Source organism: Aethalodelphis obliquidens, unplaced genomic scaffold, assembly GCF_003676395.1.
Source record: "Aethalodelphis obliquidens isolate GAN/ISIS:26980383/991018 unplaced genomic scaffold, ASM367639v1 scaffold32, whole genome shotgun sequence".
NCBI classification, from domain to species: Eukaryota; Metazoa; Chordata; class Mammalia; order Artiodactyla; family Delphinidae; genus Aethalodelphis; species Aethalodelphis obliquidens.
The window spans coordinates 12,836,894-12,857,871 of NW_020837976.1; the positions used below are offsets into that span (position 1 = coordinate 12,836,894).

The 20,978-nt window shown below is 37.9% G+C and overlaps 1 protein-coding gene across 2 annotated transcripts in view; it reads left to right on the plus strand.

Moving 5' to 3' along the window:
- Positions 1-20,978, plus strand: part of MAPRE2 (microtubule associated protein RP/EB family member 2) — a 162,034-nt gene that overhangs the window by 109,976 nt on the left and 31,080 nt on the right. For both annotated transcript variants that reach the window (XM_027127728.1, XM_027127727.1), the window contains 2 exons: positions 11,931-12,076; positions 14,936-15,149. In XM_027127728.1, coding sequence (XP_026983529.1) covers positions 11,931-12,076; positions 14,936-15,149 — 360 coding nt within the window. The remainder of the gene's footprint in view (positions 1-11,930; positions 12,077-14,935; positions 15,150-20,978) is intronic.

The window sequence follows — 20,978 nt, forward strand, 5'->3', positions numbered from 1 at the left end:
TGAGTGGGGGCTGCTCTTCATTGCGGTGTGTGGGCTTCTCATGGTGGTGGCTTTTCTTGTTGCGGAGCACGGGCTCTAGGCGCGTGGGCTTCAGTAGTTGTGGCATGCAGGCTCAGTAGTTGTGGCTCGTGGACTCTAGAGCGCAGGCTCAGTAGTTGTGGCACATGGGCTTAGTTGCTCCACGGCATGTGGGATCTTCCCGGACCAGGGCTCGAACCTGTGTCCCCTGCACTGGCAGGCGGATTCCCAACCACTGCACCACCAGGGAAGTCCCTCCCATATTTTATATTTATTTTTTAAACTTAAAAGAGCCATAAGAAAATAAGACAAAAGCACACAATAAATGTTGCACACAGTCTCACTTATGAGTTTGCAAATCTAAACCAGCACTGTAATGAAGACTTTGTAAACATTACCAAGTAGGACTAGTCTAAGAATGCAAAGATGATTCAACATTAGGAAATCAATGATTATGACTGATCATATTAATCAAAGAAGGAAACCATTTTTATTATCTCCATGGTGGTTGGAAAGGTAGTTGGTACATATTTTTTGTATACCATATACATGTATATATGGTATAACAAAGGCATTACTTTCTGCATTGATTTCGCCCTAGAAAACCAGAGACATAACTGGAAATTTATTAGCACTCATGAGTAATAACTCTGTAACAATAGAAGTAAATGTTTAAAAATCAATAATTTTCAGTAATCTAGATGAAATGGATAAATACCTAGAAAGACATAAACTACTTAAATAGAAATTCTGAATAGACCTATAAAACAAGAGATTGAATTAGTAATTGCAATACAGATTTCCACAAAGAAAAGCCCAGGCCCAAATAACTTAATAGTGAATTCTACCAAATATTTAAAGAAAAACCAACACCAATCCTTTAAAAACTCTTCCAAAAAGCAAAAGAGAGGGGAACACTTTACAACTCATTCTGTGAGGCCAATATTACCCTGATAACAAAACCAGGGACTTCCCTGGCGGTCCATTGGTTAAGACTCCATGCTTCCAATGCAGGTGGCATGGGCTCGATCCCTGGTTAGGGAACTAAGATCCCACATGTGGCACAGAGTGGCCCAAAACAAACAAACAAACAAAGACATCACAAGAAAACTATAGACCAGTATCTCTTATGAATATAGACGTAAAAGTCCTCAACAAAATACTAGCAGAATAAATCCAGCAACATATAAAAAGGATTATGCACCATGATCAAATAGGATTAATGCAAGGTTGTCTTAACATATGAAAAGCAATCAGTGTTATACACCATATTAATAGAATAAAGGACAAAAGCCACATGATACTCTCAGTGGATATTTAAAGAAGCATTTGACAAAATTCAATACCCTTTCATGATTAAAAACACTAAAACTAGGAATAGAAGGAAACTTCCTCAGTGTGATAATAATGCTATCTATGAAAAACCCATAGCTATTATCATACTTAGCAGTGAATAGATGCTTCCCCACTAAGACAAGGAACGGGACAGGATGTCCACTCCTGGCACTTCTATTCAACATTTTACTAGAGGTTCTGGCCAGGGCAATTGGGCAAGAAAAAGAAATGAGGCATTCAGCTTAGAAAGAAAGAAGTAAAACTATCTCTGTTTGCAGAGCCATGATCTTGTATGTAGAAATCCTAAGGAACCAACAAAAAACTATTACGACTAATAAGTCAGTTAAGCAGGGTTGGTGGATACAAGATCAGTACCCCAAAATCAACCTTATTAACATTAATTAACTATCCAAAAATAAAATTAAGAGTACAATTCCACTTAAAGTAGCATTAAAGAGAATATAATAGGAATAAATTTAACAAAGAAGTATAAGACTTATATACTAAAAACTTTAAAATATCATTGGAGGAACTTAAGTGGAAAGATATCTCATGTTCGTGGATTGGAAAACTTTATGTTGTTAAGATGGCAGTACTCCCCAGATTAATCTCTAGATTCAATTCAGTCCCTGTCAAAATCTCACCTACTTTTTTTTTCCCCACAAAGAACATTCTGTGTTTTTTTTTTCTTTTTCTTTTTTTAATTGGGGTATAGTTGCTTTACAATGTTGTGTTAGTGTCTGCTGTACAACAAAGTGAATCAGCTATATGTATACATATATCCCCTCCTTCTTGGACCTCCCTTCCACCCCACCCCCCATCCCAGCCATCTAGGTCACCACAGAGCAGCAAGCTGAGCTCCCTGTGCTATACCGCAGGTTCCCACTAGCTATCTGTTTTACACATGGTAGTGTATATATGTCAATTCCTATCTCCCATTTCATCCCATTCGCCCCTTCCCTCCCACCCCGTGTCCGTGTTGAATCTAGAAAAATGGTACAGATGAACCTATTTGCAGGGCAGGAATAGAGATGCAGACATAGTCAACTACCTTTTTACACAAATTGACAAGCTGATTCTGAGATTAATAGGTAAATTCGTGGGACCCAGAATAGCTGAAACAATCTTCAACTGGAAGAACAAAGTTCCAGGACTTCTACTTTTGATTTCAAAACTGACTACAGACCTGCAGTAATCAAGACAGTGTTACTGGCCCAAGGATAGGTGTATAGATGGAATAGAACTGAGAGTCCAGAAATAAACCCATATATTTATAATGAATTGATTTTAACAAGAGTGCCAAGATAATTAAATGGTGCTGGGATAACTGAATGGTCACATGCAAAATAATGAAGTTTGGATCCAAACCTCACACCATATAGAAGAAATAACTGAAAATGGATCATTGACCTTAATGTAAGAACTAAACTATACAACTTTTAGAAGAAATGTAAGTGAAATCATTATGCATTTGGATTAAGCAGTGGTTTCTTAGATGTGACGAAAGCCAAGTAACAAAAGAAAAAATGGATGAAGTTTTTATCAAAATGAAAAAGTTTTGTGCTTCAAAGGATACCATCAAGAAAAAGACAATCCACAGAACAGGAGAAGATATTTGCAAATCAGATATCTGATAAGCGACCTGTATCCGAAATGTAGAAAGAACTCTTAATAACTCACCAACAAAAAGGCATTTAACCCACTTTAAAAATGGGCAAAGGATTTGCATAAACATTTCTCCAAAGAAGTTATACAAATGGTAAAAAAGCATATGAAAAAGGTGTTCAACATCATTAGCCATTAGGGAAATCAAATCAAAATTTACACACACTAGGATGGCTAGAATCAAAAACACAAGTGTTGGTGAAGATCTGGAGAAACTTGAACCCTCATATGTTGCTGGTGGGAGTGTGAAATGGAGCACCTGCTTTGGAAAACAGTCTGGCGGTTCCTCAAAATGTTAAAACACAGTGGTACCATTTTCCACTCCTAGGTATATCCCAAGAGAATTGAAAATTAGGTTCACACAAAATCATCTGCATGAATGTTTACAACAGCATTGCTAATAATAGCCCCAGAGTGAAAACAACTCAAATGTTCATCAACTGATGATTCAATCAATAAAATGTGTTACATTCATACAATGGAATATTATTCAGCCATAAAAAGGAATATGATGTTCTGATATGTGCCACAACATGGATGAACCATGGGAAAGATTTTGCTAAGTGAGTGAAACTAGACACAAAGGCCACGTATTTTATGATTGCATTTATATGAAATGGCCAAAATAAGTAAATCTGTAGAGACAGAAAATAGATTAGTGGTTACCAGGGTCCGGTGGGAGGAGAGAATCAAGAGTGGCTGCTAATATGTATGGGGTTTGTTTGGGGAGGTGGGGGGCTAATGAGACTCTTCTGGAATTAGAGAGTGGTGATAGGTGCATGATTCTGTGAATATATTAAAAACCACTGAATTATAAACTTTAAAAGATTGAACTTTATGGTATATGAATTATATTTCAATAAACCTCTATCATTACATAATAAATGATTAAATTTTTTTTGAATTTATTTTTTTAAACAGCAGGTTCTTATTAGTTATCTATTTTATACATATTAGTGTATATATGTCAATCCCAACCTCCCAATTCATCCCACCACCCCCTGCCGACCCCGCTTTCCCCGCCTTGGTGTCCATACGTTTGTTCTCTACATCTCTGTCTCTATCTCTACATCTCTGTCTCTACATCTCTGTCTCTGCCTTGTAAACTGGTTCATCTGTACCATTTTTCTAGATTTCACATATATGTGTTAATATTCGATATTTCTTTTTCTCTTTCTGACTTACTTCAATCTGTATGACAGTCTCTAGGTCCATCCACATCTCTGCAAATGACCCCATTTCATTCCTTTTCATGGCTGAGTAATATTCCATTGTATATATGTACCACATCTTTATCCATTCGTCTGTTGATGGGCATTTAGGTTGCTTCCATGACCTGGCTATTGTAAATAGAGCTGCAATGAACATTGGGGTGCATGTGTCTTTTTGAATTATGGTTTTCTCAGGATATATGCCCAGTAGTGGGATTGCTGTGTCATTCGATAATTCTATTTTAGTTTTTTGAGGAACCTCCATACTGTTCTCTATAATGGCTACTATCAATTTACATTCCCACCAACAGTGCAAGAGGGTTCCCTTTTCTCCACACCCTCTCCAGCATTTGTTGTTTGTAGATTTTCTATGATGCCCATTCTAACTGCTGTGAGGTGATACCTCATTGTAGTTTGGATATGCATTTCTCTAATAATTAGTGATGTTGAGCATCTTTTCATGTGCCTCTTGGCCATCTGTATGTCTTCTTTTGAGAAATGTCTGTGTAGATCTTCTGTCCATTTATTGATTGCATTTTTTGTTTTTTTAATATTGAGCTGCCTGAGCTGTTTATATACTTTGGAGATTAATCCTTTGTCTGTTGATTCATTTGCAAATATTTTCTCCCATTCTGAGCATTGTCTTTCATCTTGTTTATAGTTTCCTTTGCTGTGCAAAAGCTTTTAAGTTTCATTAGGTCCCATTTGTTTATTTTTGTATTTATTTCCATTAGTCTAGGAGGTGGGTCAAAAGAGATCTTGCTGTGATTTATGTCAGAGTGTTCTTCCTATGTTTTCCTCTAAGAGTTTTATAGTGTCCGGTCTTACTTTTAGGTCTTGAATCCATTTTGAGTTTATTTTTGTGTATGGTGTTAGGGAGTGTTCTGATTTAATTCTTTTACATGTAGCTGTCCAGTTTCTCCAGCACTACTTATTGAAGAGGCTGTCTTTTCTCCATTGTATATTCTTGCCTCTTTTATCAAAGATAAGGTGACCATATGTGCATGAGTTTATTCTGAGCTTTCAATCCTGTTCCATTGATCTACATTTCTGTTTTTCTGCCAGTACCATATTGTCTTGATTACTGTAGCTTTGTAATATAGTCTGCAGTCAGGGAGTCTGATTCCTCTGGCTCCGTTTTTTCCCCTCAAGACTGCTTTGGCTCTTCGGGGTCTTTTGTGTCTCCATACAAATTTTAAGATTTTTTGTTCTAGTTCTGTAAAAAATGCTATTGGTAATTTGATAGGGGTTGCATTGAATCTGTAGATTGCTTTGGGTAGTATAGTCATTTTCACAATATTGATTCTTCCAGTGCAAGAACATGGTATGTGTCTCTCCATCTGTGTCATCTTTGATTTCTTTCATCAGTGTCTTATAGTTTTCTAGTAGAGGTCTTTTACCTCCTTAGGTGGATTTATTCCTAAGTATTTTATTCTTTTTGTTGCAATGGTGAATGGGATTGTTTCCCTAATTTCTCTTTCTGATCTTTTGTTATTAGTGTATAGGAATGCAAGAGATTTCTGTGCATTAATTTTGTATCCTGCAACTTTACCAGATTCATTGATTAGCTCTAGTAGTTTCTGGTGGCATCTTTAGGATTGTCTATGTATAGTATCATGTCATGTGCAAACAGTGACGGTTTTATTTCTTCTTTTCCAATTTGTATTCCTTTTATTTCTTTTTCTTCTCTGATTGCTGTGGCTAGGACTTCCAAAACTATGTTGAATAATAGTGGTGAGAGTGGACATCCTTGTCTTTTCCTGATCTTAGAGGAAATGCTTTCAGTTTTTCACCATTGAGAATGATGTTTGCTGTGGGTTTGTCATATATGGCCTTGATTATGTTGAGGTAGGTTCCCTCTGTGCCCACTTTCTGGGGAGTTATTATCATAAATGGGTGTTGAATTTTGTCAAAAGCTTTTTCTGCATCTACTGAGATGATCATATGGTTTTTATTCTTCAGTTTGTTAATATGGTGTATCACGTTGATTGATTTGCGTATATTGAAGAATCCTTATATCCCTGGGATAAATCCCACTTATTCATGGTGTATGATCCTTTTAATGTGTATTTGGATTCTGTTTGCTGGTATTTTGTTGAGGATTTTTGCATCTATATTCATAAGTGATATTGGTCTGTAATTTTCTTTTTTTGTAGTATCTTTGTCTGGTTTTGATATCAGGGTGACGGTGACATTGTAGAATGAGTTTGGGAGTGTTCCTTCGTCTGCAGTTTTTTGGAAGAGTTTGAGAAGGATGGGTGTTAGCTCTTCTTTAAATGTTGGGTAGAATTCACCTGTGGAGCCATCTGGTACTGGAGTTTTGTTTGTTGGAAGGTTTTAATCATGGTTTCAATTTCATTACTTGTGATTGGTCTGTTCATGTTTTCTGTTTCTTCCTGGTTCAATCTTGGAAGGTTATACCTTTCTAAGAGTTTGTTCATGTCTTCCAGGTTGTCCATTTTATTGGCTTAGTGTTGCTTGTAGTAGTCTCTTACGATGCTTTGTATTTCTGCGTTGTCTGTTGTAACTTCTCCTTTTTCTTTTCTAAGTTTATTGATTTGAGTCCTCTCCTCTTTTTCTTGATGAGTCTGGCTAAAGGTTTATCAATTTTGTTTATCTTCTCAAAGAACCAGATTTTAGTTTTATTGATCTTTGCTATTGTTTTCTTTGTTTCTATTTCATTTATTTCTGCTCTGATCTTTATGATTCTTTCCTTCTACTAACTTTGGGTTTTGTTTGTTCTTCTTTCTCTAGTTCCTTTAGATGTAAGGTTAGATTGTTTATTTGAGATTTTCCTTCTTTCTTGAGGTAGGATTGTATTGCTATAAACTTCCCTCTTAGAACTGCTTTTGCTGCATCCCATAGGTTTTGGGTCATCGTGTTTTCATTGTCATTTGTCTCTAGGTATTTTTTATTTCCTCTTTGATTTCTTTAGTGATCTCTTGGTTATTTAGTAACGTATTGTTTAGCCTCCATGTGTTTGTGTTTTTTATGTTATTTTTCCCTGTAATTGATTTCTAACCTCATAGCGCTGTGGTCAGAAAAGATACTTGATATGATTTCAGTTTTCTTCAGTTTACTGAGGCTTGATTTGTGACCCAAGATGTGTGTACATTCTCCTAGAGAATGTTACATGTGCACTTGAGAAGAAAGTGTAATCTGCTGTTTTTGGATGGAATGTCCTATAAATATCAGTTAAATCTATCTGGTCCATTGTGTCATTTAAAGCTTGTGTTTCCTTATTAATTTTCTGTCTGAATTATCTGTCTGTTGGTGTAAGTGAGGTGTTAAAGTCCCCCACTATTATTGTGTTACTGTCGACTTCCTCTTTTATAGCTGTTAGCAGTTGCCTTATGTATTGAGGTGCTCCTATGTTGGGTGCATATATATTTATAATTGTCTTATCCTCTTCTTGAATTGATCCTTTGATCATTAGTAGTGTCCTTCCTTGTCTCTTGTAACATTCTTTATTTTAAAGTCTATTTTATCTGATATGAGTATTGCTATTCCAGCTTTCTTTTCATTTCTATTTGCGTGGAATATCTTTTCCATCCCCTCACTTTCAGTCTGTATTTGTCCCTAGGTCCGAAGTGGGTGTCTTATAGACAGCATATATATGGGTTTTGTTTTTGTATCCATTCAGTGAGCCTGTGTCTTTTGGTTGGAGCATTTAATTCATTCACATTTAAGGTAATTATCGATATGTATATTCCTGCTACCATTTTCTTAAATGTTTTGGGTTAGTTTTTGTAGGTCCTTTTCTTCTCTTGTGTTTCCCACTTAGAAAAGTTCCTTTAGCATTTGTTGTAGAGCTGGTTTGGTGGTGCTGAGTTCTCTTAGCTTTTGCTTGTCTGTAAAGCTTTTGATTTCTCTGTTGAACCTGAATGAGATCCTTGCTGGGGAGAGTAATCTTGGTTGTAGGTTCTTCCCTTTCATCACTTTAAATATATCATGCCACTCCCTTCTGGCTTGCAGAATTTCTGCTGAGAAATCAGCTGTTAACGTTATGGGAGTTCCCTTATATGTTATTTGTTGTTTTTCCCTTGTTACTTTTAATAATTTTTCTTTGTCTTTAATTTTTGTCAATTTGATTACTATATGTCTCGTTGTATTTCTCCTTGGCTTTATCCTGCCTGGGACTCTGCACTTCCTGGACTTGGGTGGCTATTTCCTTTCCCATGTTAGTGATGTTTTCAACTATCATCTCTTCATATATTTTCTCTGGTCCTTTCTCTCTCTCTTCTCCTTCTGGGACCCCTACAATGTGAATGTTGGTGCCTTTAATATTGTCCCAGAGGTTTCTTAGGCTGTCTTCATTTCTTTTCATTATTTTTCCTTTTTCTGTTCTGCGGCAGTGTATTCCACCATTCTGTCTTCCAGGACACTTATCCATTCTTCTGCCTCAGTTTTTCTGCTATTGATTCCTTCTAGTGTATCTTTCATTTCAGTTATTGTATTGTTCATCTCTCTTTGTTCGTTCTTTAATTCTTCTAGGTCTTTGTTAAACCTTTCTTTCATTTTCTCCATCTTTGCCTCCATTCTTTTCCCTAGGTCCTGGATCATCTTTACTATCATTATTCTGAACCATTTTTCTGGAAGGTTGTTTTTCTCCACTTCGTTTAATTGTTTTTCTGGGGTTTTATCTTGTTCCTTCATCTGGTACGTAGCCCTCTGTCTTTTCATTTTGTCTGTCTTTCTGTCAATGTGGTTTTCTTTCCACAGGCTGCTGGATTGTAGTTCTTCTTGCTTCTGCTGTCTGCCCTCTGGTGGATGAGGCTATCTCAATAAATGACTAAATTTTTAAGATCTAGTTTCTTCATGCCATGAATGAAGATCTAGTTTCTTCATGCCATTATAATTCAAAATTATAATGGAAAGAACGAATGCATGACAGAATTTAAGAAAATTTTGAGAAAAAGGAGAGGAGAAATTATTCTACAGATAGTAATACATATTATATATGTATTTAAATAATGAAGACTGTGAAACTATCATGGGGACAGGACCTGCCCCCCCCCCAAAAAAAAACCTTGAAGACACTTTAAATGCATGTATTTGGAAAGTCAGAGAGAGAGTAAAATTAGTGATTCCTCAGTGGGAAAAGTATAGATTATCTATGAAATTATGGTGTTCAACACCTAGCTAATTTTATCAGTCAGCAATTGTGGTTGAAAATAGCAGAAAATAATTCTGGCAAGTTTAAGCAGAGACAGATTTACAGAAATCACATTGGGCAGCTCTCACAGTCAGTGGGGAACCAAGCTCAGAAGGTGACAGCATCCAAAAGATGTGAAGAAACTAGGAATAGATCCTCCCTTGAGCCACTGGACTAGGATGGTTAGGATACTGCTGTGCTCCTGAAGCATCTGCTAGATCCCACCGCTGCCACCATGACCAACTTCTAATGATCCCTGCATGTTTCACTCACTCCCTTAAGACTCTGAGACCCGGGCAAGAGCATCCAAAGGCAGAGCCTAGGTCACAGGCCTGCATCTTACCCTGGGTGTTGGGAAAGGGATATCTGCCCACTTTCGGTACTGTGGTGAGAGGCAGGGCCCTTGTGCATCAAGTCAGATAGGAAGGTGTCCGAATGCTGGGGAGCCAAAAATTTCCACTAACATTTGGAATAACTAAAATTAGAACCGTCCTTTATATCATAGGCCAAAATAAATTCCATGTCTATTCAGAATGTAAATGTGAAACTTGAGACCATAAAAGTACTTAAGGAAAATACACATGAATATTTATGTAATCTTGGCTTGGGAAAGTTGCTAAGCATGATATAAAAATCAGAAGGCCATTAAAAATGTCAGTAGCGAATATTTAATGATCCAGAAAGGGAACCATGGTCTGTTAAATTTTTTAAAAAATAGAATGTTATATGCCAGAATATTAACAGTGGTTTTCTCTGGATGATGAGACCAGAGATGATTTTTCATTTCTTCCTTCACGCTCTGTATTCAAGTTTGGTGGGGTTTTTTTTGTTTGTTTCAAAAGCTGTTATTGCTTTTTAATTTTGGAAGATTTGCTTGCTGGATTTGTACGAGCACGTAGATACCGGTGTCTCCATAAGTAAATTTTATGCTAACCACTACAAAAGTGAAAATAACTCTTTAAAGAGCAGGTAATGAGACACTTGTGTGTAGACACCCCCATCTGTATAAAAATCATGTTGAATGGCTTTTGGTATTGGCTCCATCTGGTGGCGCTTCAAAAGGAGGACCTGAATAATTGGATGATGGCTGTAAGAATGCCCCCCAAGATTATGATGCTTCTCTCACCTCCTCCAGTGTTTTTTGTTTTGGTTTGTTTTATTTTGTCTTGTTTTTAAGAGAACCCATCTGCTTGACTACAAAAGTACCAGTTTGTACTTAGGGTATTGGCATCTAAAGGAAGCATCACAGATATAAGGATTCTGGAGGTAATGTTTATTGTGGCCTATATTTCATCACTTTATACTCTTGCCTACAAATAATGAGTTGCCCCACCATTTCCTGTTGTAGCAGCCTTTAGATTCTTAATATCTGGTTCCCTCTTTCCTGGGATTCCTATCTCAGTAAAGGATGCTCAACATCTATTTGACACAAGAGACCAAGTGGGCTCTTCCTGTGTAAATGTGAGTCGCCCAAACAGAATGAAATGCTCCTCACAGAAACCTTGATACCAAAGGATGGAGGAGAACCCTTTGTGTTCAGAAAGGCATATCGTTGACACGTTACAGAAACAGACCAAGAGATCTGGAGAAGCAAAGAAAGAAAGAACACAGAAATGGCCATTTGTTCCGTTCTCACCACTCAGTTGCTTTTCCTACTTGTAAAAGAAAAATAATCATTCTGGCTTGGAATTTCTAAATGCCTTTAGCCTTTGTGAGTCGATATGTATGATCTTCCTGGGATTTTCTAGTTGATATTGTTATGACCTAAGAGTTCTGCATAAAATATATATATATATATATGAAAGACTTACTAATATCCTTTTTTCTATGACTGTTTCCTCAGGGAACTCATTGAACATGTCTGTTATTTTTATTTCTCAGTCATAAATGGCATGACTCTGAACTTCTGTAAGTTTCAGCGTCTCCATGTCTCCATCCTTCACGTTAATATAGGAACCTCATTGCTCTGGACTGAAATTAAATCGGTATACAACTGTTCTTGGTGTTAGTTGGCTTCGTTAAATGGTTTCACCTCAGTCACTTTGCAGGGTGGACATAAAACAGCTCGGGTGGCGTATGCATATTTTTTTGAGCTCCATATTTCATGTAGTTTGCTCATGTTGAAATTTGCTGCTATTTTTCTCTTATGTATTTTAATGATTTGGAGCCAGTAGCAGCTAGATGGAAGGAAAAATATGTTCCTTTTTTTTCTGATAGAAGCTAAGAAGAGTTGTTCATACGCTGATTTCCTTGGTGTTGAAGAATGAAGTTCTGTTCACTGTTTGTGGAATCTGGTGATGCTCTGGTGAACAGCGTCGGTATCACAGTGGTTAGGGATGGGGAAGTGGCAGGAGCTGCATCAAGGCACATCCCTGCCCACCAGCACCCTCCCCTGGTGGATGAGGAGATGTGGGTGCAATGAGGAGAGGAGCACACACGGCAGGAGGGCTGAGGGCTCTGGGCTCCCAGCTCCCTCCTGCCCAGCAACCCTCAGTCGCACGTGGTACAGTCAGACTCACACTGGTCCTTTTCTTGTCTCTTTCCAGGAGCAGCCTACTGCCAGTTCATGGACATGCTCTTTCCTGGTTGCATTAGTTTGAAGAAAGTAAAATTTCAAGCGAAGTTGGAACATGAGTACATTCACAATTTTAAGCTTCTGCAAGCATCGTTTAAGCGAATGAATGTTGATAAGGTAGGAGACACACTTGTACCTCCATAAAATGCATTGTCTTTGCTTAAAATGGTTTTTATGCAGAGATGCAAAAATCCAAAAATGTGTCAATGGGATATATCTTGACATCACTATAGTAGGTTGGGTCCTGTACTGGGCATAAAGCGCCAACCCTCACTTCCCATATTTGCATGAGGTTTTTATTTGAGGAGATTTCTAAACTTGTAGCCATTAGACTAAAAACGCTAACAGAAATTATGAATGCTGAAATGTTGCTATTCTGTATTAGCATTGCAGATGAGAAATTTTTATGTTTGCCAGATGCCACTGTGGTTCTTTGAGTGTTTTGTTTCTTTAAAGAAATAGCATAGTACGGTAGAAATGGCACGGGTTTGAATCCCAGCACCATGACTTGAGCAAGTTATTTAAATTATTTGAGTCTGAGTTTACCCATCTGTAAAATGGGACTAAAACCCCCTTCCCTGTGGTTATGAAATTAAAGCGAGGACTGCATGTTAAAGTGTCCAGTATATACACTCAGATTCTCACTCAATGTCCATAAAATATTCTTTCACCCACTTTGAACTTCATAATTTTATTCTAGAGTGATACAAATGAAGTTAGACTAGAGTCCTTTTTCCCCCATAGAGGACTATTGCTGAAGCCCCTTCAGGCTCTGCATGTTTCCTGCTATTCAAGTACATATTACGTTCATAGTCTTTATTTAGGATATAGCTCTTGGAGTGAATAGTTTGGAAAGAAATGAATTTTGAATAAGGGAAAAGAGAAAAAACAGCAGGGGAGAAATAGAAAGTTTTCTTTTCATAGATAGTAGCAATAAATAGGCTATGGAAATAAAAATTTAAATTTGGGGGCTTCCCTGGTGGCGCAGTGGTTGAGAGTCTGCCTGCCGATGCAAGGGTTCGTGCCCCGGTCCGAGAAGATCCCACATGCCGCGGAACAGCTGGGCCCGTGAGCCATGGCCACTGAGCCTGCGCGTCCAGAGCCTGTGCTCCGCAACGGGAGAGGCCACAGCAGTGAGAGGCCCGCGTACCGCAAAAAAAAAAAAAAAAAAAAAATTTAAATTTTGGGTTATAAGAGATAGAGGTTAAAAAGGAAAGAAAAGTTTGCTGAACTGTATATATTTTTTAATTTATGCAATTAATATCTTCCTAAATCAAAGCATTCTTATCAAAATATTAAGAAAATTTTGGCTTCTCATTTTCTCACAATTTTTATTGCAAAACATATATCCTCTTTAATATTTTAATTTTTTGACTCCTTTTCAACTTGATATCCTTTGCTGTGCTTAATTTCCAATTAGCTCCTTCTGTATTTATTCAAAACCAGAGTTATATAGATTCTTCTTCCTTATTAGCATCACTTCTCTGTACACTTCTGTATCATTTTTCTATACATGTTTCTACATCAAAAAGGAAAGAAACACCCATTCATAGGTTTATTGACGGAACTTGCTATGTAACAAAGTTGGGGACTCCATATCTCCGTAGAAGTGTACACTCGAGAGTGGGTCAGCCATTGTTAAGAAATTTGAAGATAGGGAATTCCCTGGCAGACCAGTGGTTAGGACTCCCAGCTTTCACTGCCGAGGGCACAGGTTCAATCCTGTGTTAGGGAACTGGGATCCTGCAAGCCACGGTGTGGCCCAAAAAAAGAAAAAAAAGAAATTTGAAGATAAAATTCTTGTACTGGAGGAACACTGACCTTTATGACCTTTGTTGGCCTCTCTAGCTTAATATGCTATGATTCTACCCAAAGATCCTGGTATAGAGACAGTGATCCCTGTTCATGTTTGTCATAGCCTGTGACAGCACGTGGGAAGCACATGTACAAATATTTCCTCGCCACCTCAGATTTTGAACTTATGACCCCGGAACTTTCATTTTGATAGGAATTGCTAAGTTAAGTCAGCAGAAGTTAAGTGCCTGCTTTGAATGGCTAATGCATCATCATCATCTAAAACTGTTTATAAATGTTCACGTTTGGCAGAGAGCAAAATATAGTAGCATGTTAATTAAAGGGCCTTATGCTCCAAGAAGGCACTTTCTAAAACTATCACAATACCAGCATAAACAAAACTTATAAGTCAGAAAACATGAAAATACTTAAATAGTACAATGAAAAGACCTCGAAAGGGAATACTGATTGGCTCTTTAGACTGCCCTTTAAAAACACTTAATTTACACCCAGTCTTGATAAGATAGTTACAAAATACAAAAAGAAACCTGTTTAAGACGTGTACCCCCCTGGCACATTAACTATGTTCCAGTGTAACCCATGAATTACTGAGCCCTGTTTTGTGGTTAGTTGTTTTTATTTTATGCTTGTCTCTCTACATTGTAAAGACACTCCATGAAAGCTCATTTTGTTTCATAGGAACCGTTAGATTAGTGTGAGTTTTCATTGACTTGAGTCTTATTCATTCGTACTCTCTAATAGCTACAGTCCTTTTAAGAGCTTATTCCAACACAGCTAGACCAAGTGTTACAAAGAAATAAGGAAAACCTTTCAACCTTGAAACAGCACAACATCCCAGACCCATGTTTTGGGGGGGATATGCTTTGGCAATAAACATTCTACGAAGAGGGTCAGCCCCTCTTGACAGCTCAGGGTATTCCTTGTTTCGTATGGTTTGTTCAGATGTATTAAATATTCCAGGAGAACCAACTACGACATTTTAATTTTTCTTTAATATAATGAAAAATTATATGAATTCTGGAGTACCACTGGCTAAGACACTGGGGGAGAGGCCAGCAGACATGAATTGCAGGTGTAAAGTTATATTTAGGGAACACTTCAGTTGTATTCAATACAAACAAGGCTGAGGGTCGTGACTCACCAGGTGATTTTATATTGCAGGTAATTCCAGTGGAAAAGCTCGTGAAAGGGCGTTTCCAGGACAACCTGGATTTTATTCAGTGGTTTAAGAAGTTCTATGATGCTAACTACGATGGCAAGGAGTATGACCCCGTAGAAGCACGACAAGGGCAAGATGCAATTCCTCCTCCCGACCCCGGCGAACAGATCTTCAACCTGCCCAAGAAGTCTCACCATGCAAACTCCCCGACAGCAGGTACCGTAACAATGAAATCCTAGAGTCACTTTCACAGGCCCTCCTGCGCCGTACTAAGAACCGATTTACACTTTTAAATATGGATCATCTTCTATAATCCTTCAGAGGAAATTCATGAAATATCCATCCTGTCTCCCATGTGGGCAGTGCCAATTTCTATGTGACAACATTCAGCAAGACCTCACTTAGCCAACTTCATCCCAAAGTGAAGTCACTGAGGATAAATACCTAGAACTTTAAAAAATGTTTTAACTATTTTAGAGAAAAATCTTTCTAAAATACATTACAAACATTCTTGTGTAGAAAACAGACTTTACCAAGCAGAATGTGTTCTTGTCCGATGAGGGTCATTAGTATAAACATCAGCTGTGATACTGCAGAGTTAAACGATGAAATCCTCAGAAACCATGTGTTTCCATCCTGAACACCAGTGTTCACACTTGTTAAGTCAACAGCCTTAATTCTGTAAGAATGCAAATTCCTTATTTATGCCCAACTTCCAATGAGAATTATTAGAAATGATTATAACAAGACTAATACTAAACTGTGTGGACATGTGTCTGGAACTCAAGGAAGTGTCGGCTAGAGGTAAACATTGGTGAGTCTTCCATATCCAGGTAATTGAAGCTGGAAGTGAGTCCCCAGTGAGAAGGGTAGAGTCCCTGAGGAACTCGAACATTTAATGTTTTGGTAGAAAAGGAAGGGCTTACATAGGACCAGGGAAGACACCAGAAAGATTGAAAGAAATGAAGGAATGACGTGTCAGGGAAATAGAAGGAAGGGAGCAGAACGGTCACCAGTGTCTAAATCTGCTGAGGAGTCAAGTACAACGAGGACTGGAAGGGTCCTTTGGGGTCACTCAGTGGAATGATGGGTCCAGGAGGGGGCTGAGGAATTGGAGAAAGGAAACTGAGACAGCATAAAAATCCAACTTCAACGCCATAGAATAAATACGCTTAAACGAAGCACAGATCTTTGGGAATACATACATTTAAGAGGCAAGAGGAAAAAGAGGAAGCTGAGAAAAGGAGGAACATCAGGGGAAAAACCAGCTCAACATCAGAGAACAAACAGTAGGACGTTTTTAGAAAGAGGGATCACCAACAGCGCTGAGTATTAATTGTTGGAGAGATCAGATAGGATGAAGCCTGAAAATAGGCCAAAGAAAGAAATCTGCCTCCTGGGAGGTGATTAAGAGTTCTTTAGAGAATTGGTCTGTAGAAATGCTGAATCCATACACCTAGATGGCAGCGGCTTATTAACAAGGGCATGACACACAAACGTGAAAGTGATGCGAGAGGAGATTCCACCTTCACCAAATCAGGAGAATAAGTGGAGGAAATAAAAACACCTTGTTGGTGTCGGGGGAAAAGCTGACAGTTGCTTTAGGAAGTAAGCTTGGGGAGAGAACGGTATTGTCCTCGATTTGATTTTCTTTGCTTTTAGGACACGGCACAAGGAGCAGGTTTGTAAGATGGGAGAAAGGTCCGTGAGAAGGAATAATAGGAAAAAGGAGGGGAAACTGGTGGAACAATGACCCTGGGGCTGGAGGGAAAAAATGGGGTCAAGGGCATCGAAAGAGATTTGGCGAGGAAAGGGAATGTTTACCTTTTTCAGAACAGAAGTGCTGGGAAGAGTTTGGGTAAAAATGAAGCCACAGGGAGTTTGGGGAACAAAAGTTTATTGCAGTTCAAACAGGCCTTCAGCTTTTGTCAGAAAGTGTCATTATTCTAGGACCAGGATAGAGAAGGGGAGTGGTGTGTCTCCTTCAGAGCTGGGGAGACACAGGCAGATGGAGTTGGGGGACAGGAAGGTAGGGAAACCAAGAGCAGCTGGTAGCTCTCACCGCAAGCTCTTTTTCTGCAGCTGCTAATGATGTACAGATTCATCTTGAAACTCAGCTGCTACTTTTTCAAGTTTTCAGCAGTGGAACCGGACAGGCCTCAGAACATTTTTCTTCTACAGTCATAACGTGTCCTTAAATTGGCACCAACCATTCTAACCCCACCCCGCCCCCAAACAGAACTGTCATTATGCTGCCTTGGCCTCATTTTCAAGGAATTCCCTCATCTGTCTTTCACAAAAGCCACAGAGAAACTTGTGCCATTTTGATAGAAAGAATGTCCATGAACCTGGAAAAGAAATACGTTGTTTCCAGAGCTTAACTTCTCCGGTGACAAAGCTCAGGAAACACATTAAAGTCAGCAGATCATAAATCTGGTTTTTAATGTTCTGGAAGACAGTATTGCCAAGGCTTGTGTTCCTGATACCTCGACCATGTTTACCTCATTGGTCTTAATCAAGGAGGAAGGATATTTCCAGAAGTCAAACCAGTCATACGGTTTTTTATGAGACATGTTCTGACTCTTGGACATGGTGGGGTAGTAAAACTATACTGAAAAAATTCTAGCAAGGTATACATCACATGTAGAACATTGTTTTAAAAGCTATAATAGGAGAAAGGCTCCTATAAATACAGTGAGACCTCATTTTTTTCTAGAGGTCATGTATCCAACTCTTGGGAAAACAGCCAAGAAAGTGTGAGCCAGAACGTCTTCTAAAAGTCAGAATAGGTGTTGTAAAATCTGTGCTATAAAATTCATACACTTTACTCTTTCCACAAGGGAGAGTTCCTAGAATACTTACCCAGAGTCTGTTTGCTCTTTCTTTTATATATACTTATTTATTTTTAAAATTGACATCTAATTGACACACCACATTGTATTAGTTTCAGGTGTACAACGTAGTGATTTGGCATTTGTACACATTGCAAAATGATCACCACAATGATTCCAGTTACCATCTGTACCATACAAAGTTAATACGATATTATTGACTGTATTCCCCATGCTGTACTTTACACCCGCATGACTTATTTAGTTTATAACTGGAAACTTGTACTTCTCGACCCCCCTTTATTTGCTCTTTCTTGACTTGGATATAATTATAACAAACATGGGGATATGGTTTCTCAGCGTGTATCTTATTAGGGCAAGGAGTATACTGATAGCACTACAAAATGTGAACATCAGTCAAAGAAGAGCCAAAAACTCTTAATGAAACCTTATAAATAGTCCAGCAGCCTGAGATCTCTATTGCTGAATGAAAGAGCTCCGTGTCTCTCAGTAGCCCTCAAGATCTGTGTGACACCAGCATGTACTAATCGATACACTCAGAGTTCTCTTCTAATCCTTAAGATTTTAATTTTCTATTTATAATCATCTCTCCCATGAATTATTTTACAGTCTCTAAACTAGCCTGTCTGCCTCTGGTCTGAAACCATTCGAGACCATCCTCGTCGTACATAAGTCTGATTGTGTCCATCCAAAATTTAAGACAGATTAAAGTGCTTGATTGATGAGGTGAGGGTCAGCTGTCTGGGAAATTCACATATCTATGCCAGTCATCTCCCAGTGATGCCAGGTCAGTAGCATTCAGCAGTAATTTCTGTGCCCATCTCTAGGCCTTGGCCGTTAATCATCTGTATTAGTGGAAACAAGCAACGTCTGGTGTAATCGAAAACAGGAGATGGTCTTTAATTATTTTTTCCTTTTGGCTTTGGGATATTTGGTTCATTTTGCAGTGGCTTTATCTCTCTCCAAATATATCCTTAAACTAATATTAAAAGTCATTTGCATGTCCTGACTATAAAACGTGCTAGATTTTTCTGCCATTTCAGTATAGACACCAGTATTCCGTGGATTCAGAGAAGCCATAGAACCCGTGTCTGTGTGAACCCGTGTCTGTGTGTAAGTCTGGGTGACTTACCTGGGCCGTAACAAGCTTCAGCATGAGCAGAGGCTGTCGCTAAGGGTGGATGGCTGCCTGGCAAGTCTTATTCTATCTACATCCTGAGGAATTGCATCTTGAATTGCTTTTGATCTCCCAACAAGGAGCATATGTTAAAATACACATTTTTATAATGACAGATATCTATTAAGTGCATATGTCATCGTGAGTCATGATGTTTATAAATTTATTGCTATGAGCCATATCTGCAACTCGAGATAGCTGTCAGCGGGATCAGTTTTTATGTGTGAGCACTTAACTAAACTTAAAACGAAATTTGAGGTTGCGGTTCCTATAGCAACCACGGCTTAGACATGTTGCAAATCCACATATATTAATGCATTGAAATCAAACTCCCATATACAAATATAGTGTGATGGATTTAGAGTTGCTATGGAAATTGATTCTGAGCTTTCTCTTTTCCTTAGGGACTTTCCTTTAGGCATTGTAGCCTCAAAATAAGATTAGTAGAAATAGTAGAAAAATGATTTCAAAAAGGAAGCAACCTAAGAATTAGAATTGAATAGAATAAAGCATTTGAATGATCATAATTAAATTCCTACATGGAGATTTAAATAAATCCTAACAGCGACTTTCAAAAACTGTATTGAGTATATGAATACTCTCACTCTTAATTATCTTTAATTTTGGGTTCTCTAAGGCTGTTCGTACAACCTTAACAAAGTGATTATGTTTGTTGATTTTATTTGTTTCCCAGTGTTTGCATATTCTTTGAGTACCTGAAATTTAAGTAAGCATCGCCTATCACCTTTGCGGAAAGAAGAGTTGCTTTTACTTTCCCCAAAAGTTTGGGGGTTTTGGGGGTTTTTTTTTAAGAGAAGCAATGCAATGTAGCAGTTTACAGTGGGGTTTTTTATCCTTGTTCTGATCTTGATTTTCTGGCCCAGAATGTGGTCTCCCTTGGTCAGTGTCACTTGAAAAGAATATGCATTCTGCAGTTGTTGGTCGTATGGTGTTTTAGAAATATCAGTATCAAGGTAGTGGATGGTGTTATTCAGATCATCTCTGTTTTTACTGATTTGTTGTTGTTGTCTCATTCTAACAATTGCTGCAAAGAGAGTGTTAACATTTATTGTGGAATTACCGGTTTGTCCCTTTAATTCTCTCAATTTTTGTTTCCTGTAATTAGGGCTCTGTTGTTAGATGCGTAGATATTTCTGATTGTTGAGTCATGCTGATGAATTGACCTTTGTATTTTATAAGGCTTCCCTCTTTATCTTTGGTAATACTCTTTGTCTTGAAGTCTATTTTATCTAATTATTAATATAGCCACTCCAGCTTTCTTATGCTTACTGTTTGCGCGGTGTATCTTTCTCCATAACAGGTAAATTTCCACCTATCTTTGTCTTTATATTTAAAGTGTGTCTCTTATAAACAGCATGTAATTGGGTCTTGCATTTTTTATTCATTCTGATAATCTCTGGACATTGGAGCGTACAGTCCATTGTTAATGTAATTATTGATTTGGTTGGATTTAGATCTATCATTTGTTTTCTGCTTGTCCCCTTTGTTTTTTGTTTCTCCGTTTCTTTTTTCCTGTTGTCTTCTGAATTTTAAAAATATTTTTTAGCATTCCATCTTAATTTATCCATTGCCTTTTTAACGGTACCGCTTTGCATTGATTTTCTTTTCCAGTGGCTGTTCTGACGATTACCATATATATTCTTACCTTTTCACAGTGTACTTAATATTTCATGTAAAATGTGGAACCCTGGCAACCCTTCCCTCCACTGTCGTTTGTTTTGGCTGTCATATGTATTACATTATAAACCCCACGAGACAGTGTTACAACTTTTGTTTTAAATCAACACTGTCTGACATCGTGGCTTGTGAGCACTTGAAATGTGCTTATTCTGCCTTGAAATGTGCTGCAGGTATACAATGCGTGCTGAATTTAGAAGACTTGTTATGGGAAAAAATATAAAACTAGTTAATAATTTTTATATTGATTACACATAGAAATTATAATTTGCATATATTGTATACATTTTGCATATATATTAAAATTCATCTCAAGAT